Source organism: Cebus imitator, unplaced genomic scaffold (genome assembly GCF_001604975.1).
Source record: "Cebus imitator isolate Cc_AM_T3 unplaced genomic scaffold, Cebus_imitator-1.0 Scaffold552, whole genome shotgun sequence".
NCBI classification, from domain to species: domain Eukaryota; kingdom Metazoa; phylum Chordata; class Mammalia; order Primates; family Cebidae; genus Cebus; species Cebus imitator.
The window spans coordinates 331,436-339,627 of NW_016107867.1; the positions used below are offsets into that span (position 1 = coordinate 331,436).

The 8,192-nt window shown below is 49.1% G+C and overlaps 1 protein-coding gene across 2 annotated transcripts in view; it reads right to left on the minus strand.

Annotated features, from left to right (window-relative positions):
- Positions 1-7,250, minus strand: part of ITGAM (integrin subunit alpha M) — a 58,948-nt gene extending 51,698 nt beyond the window's left edge. For both annotated transcript variants that reach the window (XM_017515569.2, XM_017515568.2), the window contains exons 1-5: positions 7,111-7,250; positions 5,074-5,179; positions 1,374-1,477; positions 999-1,072; positions 733-850 (exon numbers count right to left, since the gene is read on the minus strand). In XM_017515569.2, coding sequence (XP_017371058.1) covers positions 733-850; positions 999-1,072; positions 1,374-1,477; positions 5,074-5,179; positions 7,111-7,138 — 430 coding nt within the window. In that variant the 5' untranslated portion in view covers positions 7,139-7,250. The remainder of the gene's footprint in view (positions 1-732; positions 851-998; positions 1,073-1,373; positions 1,478-5,073; positions 5,180-7,110) is intronic.
- Positions 7,251-8,192: the final 942 nt, after the last annotated feature.

Sequence of the window (8,192 nt, forward strand, 5' to 3'; positions counted from 1 at the left end):
AAAAAAAAAAAAAAAAAAAAAAAAAAATCCATACACTCAGTCTCTCAATCAATGGAGGTTTGGGGAACAGAGGTGTGGAAGGCAGCCCCCAAGATGGTCCCCAGGATTCCCACCTCCTACCAATGACACCTTGCACGAGCCTCTCCTCTGCTATATGACCTGGACGTATTTTTTAAAGACAAGGTCTTGCTCTGTCGCCCAGGTTGGAGTACAGTGGTGCAATCATAGCTCGCTGCAGCCTCAACTTCCCAGGCTCAAGTGATCCTCCTGAGTAGCTGGGACTATAGGTGTGTGCCACCACACCTGGCTAATTTTTTTAATTTTTTTTTGTAGAGAGAGGAGTCTCCCTATGTTGCTCAGGCTTGTCTTGAACTTCTGGCCTCAAGCAATCTTCCCACCTTGGCCTCCAAATAGCTAAGACTATAGTGCTCATCACCACACCCAGCTAATTTTTTTTTTTTTAGACACAGGGTCTCACTACGTTGCCCGGGCTGATCTCAAACTCCTGGACTCCCAAAGTGTTGGGATTACAGGTGTGAGCCACTGTGTCTAGCCAAGGACTTTTCCTAAAATACAAGACCCTAGCACCTCCCTAGCCTCTCTCTCTAATGGAACCCAGTTCCCCCCACCCATCTGCACCCAGAGTCCAGACCTCGAGCAGACCTACCTCAGTCCTGCCCCCTCCCCTGGTCTTTTGCTGCCCATCTGTTCCCTCTGCGCAAGGCAACCTACCTCGGAGGGCCTCTGGGAACCTCTGGGGCTGCTGCCGTAGGTTGGATCCAAACAGGAAGCAGAACCCTTTCACATACGTGTTCTCCCTGCAAGTCTGGTGCACGGTGGGGCCGCAGGCCTAGGGGGCGGGGGCCAGTGGAAGGGGCTGCCCCTGCTTCCAGTCCTTGTACCCCAGCACCTCCACCCTCCACAAGACCCCCAGCCCCACCACGCCTGGGCCTCCAAATGCCCCCCTTAGGAAACTCCTGGGATCCAGGGCCACTCACCAGCAGCTGGGGGACGCTGGCGGTTGTTGCTGCCAGGGACAGACCTAGGGACATGTTCACGGCTTCTGGGGGGACTGTGGGGACAGATATGGGCATGGTCACCCTCAAGGGGACACAGAAGGCTGTGGAAGAGCTGGGCAGGGCTCACCTCCATGTGGAAGACAAGGAGGTCTGACAGTGAAGGAGGATCCTAGAACTTGGGAAAAAAAGGTACACGCCTGCGGTTGTCTGGGGTAGAGACTGCAGGCAGAGGAGAGGGTAAGGAGCCAGAGCCCTGTGCCCCCACTTCGGATCTCCCAGGACACAGGAGTGCCTGGCAAGTCCTATGTGTTCACAGGGGAATCCCAGTCCCGGCCCTGCGGGGCAGTCACTCACCCTGCAGGCGGATGGGCTCGCAGGAGCCGATGCCATAGTCGCACTGGTAGAGGCTGCCCGTTTGGTTTGCAGCCACTGCCTCCTGGGGGGCTCCGACCACCACCCTGCGGGGAGAAGTGTGGAGAGAGAAAACTCCGACATGTGGGGAGAGAAGGAGACCACAGAAGTTCTGCCACCAGAGGAAAGAGGGGGCCCACACCCAGATTTCTGAATTCCCATGCCTAGGAGGAAGAATTAGCAAGAAAAACATGGGAAAATGTTAAGGCTCAGAATGAGAACAGGTATTCCTAAGAATGACACAAAAACCAGAAGTCATTTAAAAATAGGGCCCGGGGCAGTGGCTCACACCTGCAATCCCAGCACCGTAAGAGGCCGAGGGAGGCAGATTGCCTGAGCTCAGGAGTTCAAGATCAGCCTAGGCAACATGGTGAAACCCCAACTCTACTAAAAGTACAAAAAATTAGCTGGGCATGGCAGTGCGTGCCTGTAGTCCCAGCTACTCGGGAGGCTGAGGCAAGAGAATTGCTTGAACCTGTGAGGCGAAGGTTGCGGTGAGCCAAGATAGCACCACTATACTCCAGCCTGGGTGACAGAGCAAGACTCTGTCCCAAAAAATAAATACAAAATTTTAAAAACAAAAATAGGTCAATTTAAGCTGGGCATTACTGTAATCCTAGCACTTCAGGAGGCTGAGGCAGGAGGACTGCTTGAGGCCAAGAGTTTGACACTAGCCCAGGTAACGTAGCGAGATCCCATCTCTACAAAATGTGTTTTTAAAAACTGGCCAGCTGTGGTGGTACACAACTGCAGTCCCAGGCTGACTTTTTTTTTTTAAGACAGGGTCTCACCCTGTTGCCCAAGATGGAATGCAGTAGCACGATCATAGCTTACTGCAACCTCTACCTCCCACCTCAGTTTCCTAAAGTGCTGGGATTACCGGCATGGGTCACTGGGCCCGGCCCACCCAGTCATTTTATTTATTTATTTTTTCTTTAAGACAGAGTCTCACTCTATCACCCAGGCTAAGTATAGTGGCACAATCTCAGCTCACTACTACAACCTCCAACCCACGGTTTCAAGCAATTCTCCTGTCTCAGCCTGCTGAGTAGCTGGGATTACAGGTGTGCACCACCATGCCTGGCTAATTTGTGTATTTTTAGTAGAGACGAGGTTTCGCTGTGTTGGCTAGGCTGATCTCGAACTCCTGGCCTCAAGTGACCTGCCCACCTCAGCCTCCTGAAATGCTGGAATTACAGGCTTGAGTCCCTGTACCTGGCTTCCATACAGCCATTTTAAATAAATTTCTGTATGTGATAAAGTACCATAAGCAAAGTCAAAAGGAAAATAATAAAGAAGGGAGAGAGATTCACAACTCACACCCCAGACTACTTCCTCCATGTATTCAAAGCTTGTACAAACTAGTACTAAATGAATAAATAAATAAAAATTAAAAATGGGAGGCCAGGCACGGTGGCTCATGGCTGTAATCCCAGCACTTTGGGAGGCCAAGGTGAGTGGATCACGAGGTCAAGAGATCAAGACCATCCTGGCCAATATGGTGAAACCCCGTCTCTACTAAAAATATAATAATTAGCAGGGCCTGGTGGCACATGCCTGTAGTCCCAGCTACTCGAGAGGCTGAGGCAGAAGAATCACTTGAACCCAGGAGGCGGAGGTTGCAGTGAGCCGAGAATGCGCCACTGCACTCCAGCCTGATGACAGATCAAGACTCCGTCTCAAAAAAAAATTGAAAAATGGGCAACAGATGAGAAAAACATGTTCACAGAAAAGAAAATACCTCTCTCATAAAAAAGAAAGTGATTTAAAGCTACATTAAGATATCACTTCACACCTACTCGATTTGCAGAGATCAGTAAGTTTGATAGAGCACTGAGTTGGCAAATGGGTGAGAAGCAGGTAATTTCGTGAATTTCTGGTATGTAAATTGTTGCCACTTCTGTAGAGGGTGCTCTGGAAAGACCTATTAAAATTGCATGTGCCTGTGCACCCCTGGATAGAGCAATCCCAGTCTAGGCTTTGCTTCCAAATAGGCTTGCAGATGTGCAAAATGACAGTGTTGCTCACAGAGGAAAAGTTTGGAAACAATCTAAATGTTCACTAACAAGAGAACTAATGTAATGTAAAAGGAAATTACAGGCCGGGCGTGGTGGCTCACGCCCATAATCCCAGCATTTTGGGGGACTGAGGCAGGTGGATCGCCTGAGCTCAGGAGTTTGAGACCAGCTTGGCCAACATGGTGAGACTCTGTCTTTACTAAAAATACAAAAATTAGCTGGGCGTGGTGGTGGGCGCCTGTAATCCCAGCAAGTGGGGAGGCTGAGGAAGGAGAATCGCTTAAACCCAGGAGGCAGAAGTTGCAGGGAGTCGAGATCACGCCACCGCACTCCAGCCTGGGTGACAGAGCAAGACTCTGTCTCAAAAAAGAAAAAAAAAAAAGTAAAGTATACTACCTCCAAATTGTGGCATGTAATGCAAGCATAACATAGAATTAATGGACTTAGCTGATCAAATCACCAGGCTTTTCTATAGGACATAAAGCAAAGAGCAGAGACCAGCCCCGACTTCCGGAAAGGTACTATCGCCTTCACAAATACTATTTCTGTAAAGGTAAATGTTTTAGACTCAGGTCCAAATAGTCTCTGTCACAGCTACTAGATTCTGCCATTACAGCTCGCAAGTGGCCATAGCCGGGCACAGTGGTTTACACCCATCATCCCAGCACACTGGGAGGCCCAGGCAAGAGGATGATCTGAGGCCAGGAGTTTGAGACCAGATTGGGCAACAGAGACCTCGTCTATGCAAAAACATCAAGAAGGAGCCAGGCATGGTGGCACAGGCCTGTAGTCCCAGTTACTCGGGAGGCTAAGGTGGGAAGATTGCTTGAGGCCAGGAGTTTGAGTCTATAGTGGGCTATGATTGCACCAGTGCACTCCAGGCTGAGTGACAGGACAAGACCATGTCAGAAAGGAGGAGGGGAGGTGAGGGGAGGGGAGGAGGGAAGGAAAGGAAAGGAAAAGGAAGAGAGAGGGAAAGGAGGGAAAGGAGGGAGGAAGGAAGGAAGGAAGGGAGGGAGGGAGGGAGGGAGGAAGGAAGGGAGGGAGGGAGGAAGGAAGGAAGGGAAGGTGGGAGGAAGGGAGGAAGGGAGGGAGGGAGAGAGGGAAGGATGGAGGGAGGGAAAGGGAAGGAAAGGAAAAGAAAAGGAAGAGAGAGAGGGAAAGGAGGGAAGGGAGGGAGGGAGCAAGGAAAGAAGAGAGGGACAGAGGGAGGGAGGGCAATAAACAGAGTTGTTTTCAATAAAATTTATTCACAAAAATAGGTGGCAGCTGCAGGCCGGCCTTAATTTCAGTACAATGCGTGCTGCACATGCTGTGCTGGCGGAGGGGGAGCAGGTCTGTGTTGTGTACACACAGAGTCTCCCTGAAGGAACACACAAGACACCATTTGCAAGGTCCCTCCTGGGAAGGGAGCTGGGGGAAGGGAGTGAGGAAGAGGTTTTAACTCTTACACCCTTTTGCATCTTTTGAATTTAGAAAGCTGTATATTCAAATGACAAATTTGATATATCTTTTGAATTGATTTATCTATTCAAAAAATCTCTCAAGGAAATCACCAATTTTATTCAGATGAGTAAGTCTCTGAGGGAAATCACTGAGACAGGGGCTCCACCTGAGGGTCTCACCTGGATCCCGGAAGCTGGACCACACTCTGCCCGAAGCCCATGGCATTCTCTTGGAAGGTCATTGCGTTTTCAGTGTCCAGGTTGAACCCATGACATAAGGCCAAGGCTAAAGGGAGAAGGGGGCAAGCGTCAAGCAGAGGAAAGCAGCATGCCCGCCAGGCACCGGGGTGCACGCCTGCAGTCCTAGCACTTTGGGAGGCTGAGGCAGGAGGATCACTTGAGCCCAGGAAGCTGAGGCTGCAGTGATCCCTGATTGTGCCACTGCACTCCAGCCTGAGCAATAGAGAGAGATCCTATCTTAAAATAACACACACAAAAATAATAATAATAATAGTAATAATTTAAAAGAAAGCAATGGCTGGGCATGGTGGCTCATGCCTATAATCCCAACACTTTAAGAGGCTGACATGGGAGAATCACTTGGGCCCAGGAGTTTAAGACCAGCCTGGGCAACACAGTGAGATCCCATCTCTACAAAAAATAAAAAAAATAAAAATGAGCCAGGTGTAGTGGTGCATGCCTGCAGTCCCAGCTACTCAGGAGGCTGAGGTGGGAAGATGGCTTGAATCCAGGAGGTCAAGTCTGCAGTGAACTATGATCATGCCACTGCACTCCAGCCTGGGCAACAGAGCAGGACCCTGCATGAAAGAAGAAAGAAAGAAGGAAAGAAAGAGAAAGAGAGAAAGAAAAAGAAAGGAAGAAAGGAAGAAAAAGAAGAAAGAAGAAAGAAAAGAAAGAAAAGAAAGAAAGAAAGAAAGAAAGAAAGAAAGAAAGAAAGAAAGAAAGAAAGAAAGAAAGAAAGAAAAGAAAGAAAGAAAAAGAAAGAAAGAAAGAAAGAAGGAAAGAAAAGAAAGAAGGAAGGAAGAAGGGAAGGAAGGAGGGAGGGAAGGAGGGAGGGAGGGAGGGAGGGGAGGGGAGGGGAGGGGAGGGAAGGGAAAGAGAAAAGAAAAGAAGAGAAAAAGATAGCAGCACATCTTCCTGCTCCATGCCCCTTCCCATCCATTCAGTCACCCTAACTAGCCCAGCTTCCAGATGTCTGCCTCCCAGGTCCAGCTCTGGGACCTGGGGCAGGAATTAGCATACTCTTTCTATAAACAGCCAGATAGTAAATTCGAGGCTTTGCAGACCAGGAGGCTGATAGACTATGTTGCACAGGCACTTATATAACAAGACAGGAAATACACTTCCACAAATTTGCCATTAGGGAAAGTCCACACGTAATGACTAAGTAAAATTTGTTTGTAATACGGGTTTACTAATGCGACAAATGGAATTCTTTGGGGGTGGTGCTCCCTATCATCAAATTGATTATCAGTGTTCATCTTCAAACCCTGGCTGGCGGGTCGTGCAAAAACAGGCGATGGGCCATATGGGACTCCCAGGCGACAGTTTGCTGACTCCTGACCTAGGAACCGCCGCCGTGGGTATGTCCAGTCCTGCTCTGAATTCAGCCTCCTGTCTGAGCACCCAAACAGCCTCTTCCCCCAGTGTCACCACCACGATGATTTGCCCAATGATCAAGTTTCTATATGTGCTTAATTAATTTCCTTCCTATGCAGGTCTTAAGCATTTCCTTCCCTTTTGTGGAGAATTTCACTCTCCCTATAAAAGGAAACAAACTCAAATCATTTTGATTCATCAGTCGTTCAACAAACATTCGCGCCCAGTTCCTTAGAAAACAGAACCGGAGGCAAAGTGGAGACGGTGAGAGGGGGTCCAGGAGGAAGCACTCGGTAAGGGGGTCTCACACCTGCTGTACGCCCTGCTCCATGTCACCTCTCCTCCCTGGGTCTGTGAAGCAAGCAGACTGGCTGAGCGGCCCTGCACAGTCCATGAATGTCATTCATCCAGGATTCCCTGGTCAGCCTGTCTGCATCTAGCTGTTCTCCCTGCTTCTTCTTGAATCCTTTCTCCTTCCCGAAATTCCCTTTGCCTCTCCCCAGACTGACTCCTACATATTCTGGGCCCTCTCTTCACTCACAGATCCAAAAGTTCCCCTCTTCCCCACCCAGAGCCCCCTGCCCCACCCCCAGGTACCTGTTAATAGAAGGACTCTTTGAGCCATGGCTGGAAGGAGCCAGAACCTCGAAGGAGGTGAACTGGGGGTTGCAGGCACCACTGAGCAACCTGAAGGAAGTCACCAAAGCAAGGAAGGGCAGAAAAAGAGAAGTGGGAGGCAGAAGTCTATCAGAGATTCAAAGGAAGAGGGCGGAGGCTCAGCAAACACACAGCCCTGTCTGACCTTCCTCCCAGGACTGCCCACAGCCTGCCCACCCCTCCTCCCCAGCTTCCTGGACCAAACCATCAAAGCCACTAACTCTATCCAAAAGGTGCCATTTGTCACCCACTGGTTTCTTGGACTGGCCAAAGCATATGAACAAGCTGAATTCCTCCTGGAATTCATATTCTAAACAATTCGGGCTGGGTACAGTGACTCACGCCTGTAATGCTAGCACTTTGGGAGGCCAAGGCAGGAGGATCGCTTGAGCCTGGGAGTTTGAGACCAGCCTGGGCAACATAGTAAGACCTTGTCTCTACAAAAAGAAAAACTGTAATTAGCTGGGCATGGTGGTATGTGCCTGTAGTCTCAGCTACTCAAGAGGCTAAGGTGGGAGGATTACTTGAGCCCAAAGTCCAGGCTGCAGTAAGCTATGATCACACCACTGCACTCCAGCCTGGGCAACGTAAGGAGACCCCATCTCTAAAAAAATAAATAAATAAATAAATAAATAAATAATTAGCCAGGCATGGTGGCATGTGTCTGTAGTCCTAGCTACTTGGGAGGCTGAGGCAGAAGGATTGTCTGAGCCCAGGAGGTAAAGATTGCAATGAGCCTCAATAATGCCACTGCACTGCAGCCCAGGTGACGAAGTAACAGCCTGTCTCGAATTAAATAAATAAACAAACAAACATTAATACAGATCAAACAAGTGCAGGAGGTCAAACTCAGTGTCTCCCTGAAAACGCACTTTGCAAAATGTCCCTCCTTCAGCCCATAGAAATGGGAGTGCCCTTCAGCCAGAGCTGTCCTCATTTATAGCCATCAACAAGGACAACTCAAGTACAGGCGTACCTGGTGCTTTTTCAATATTATTTTGCTTTTTTTTTTTTTTTTTTTT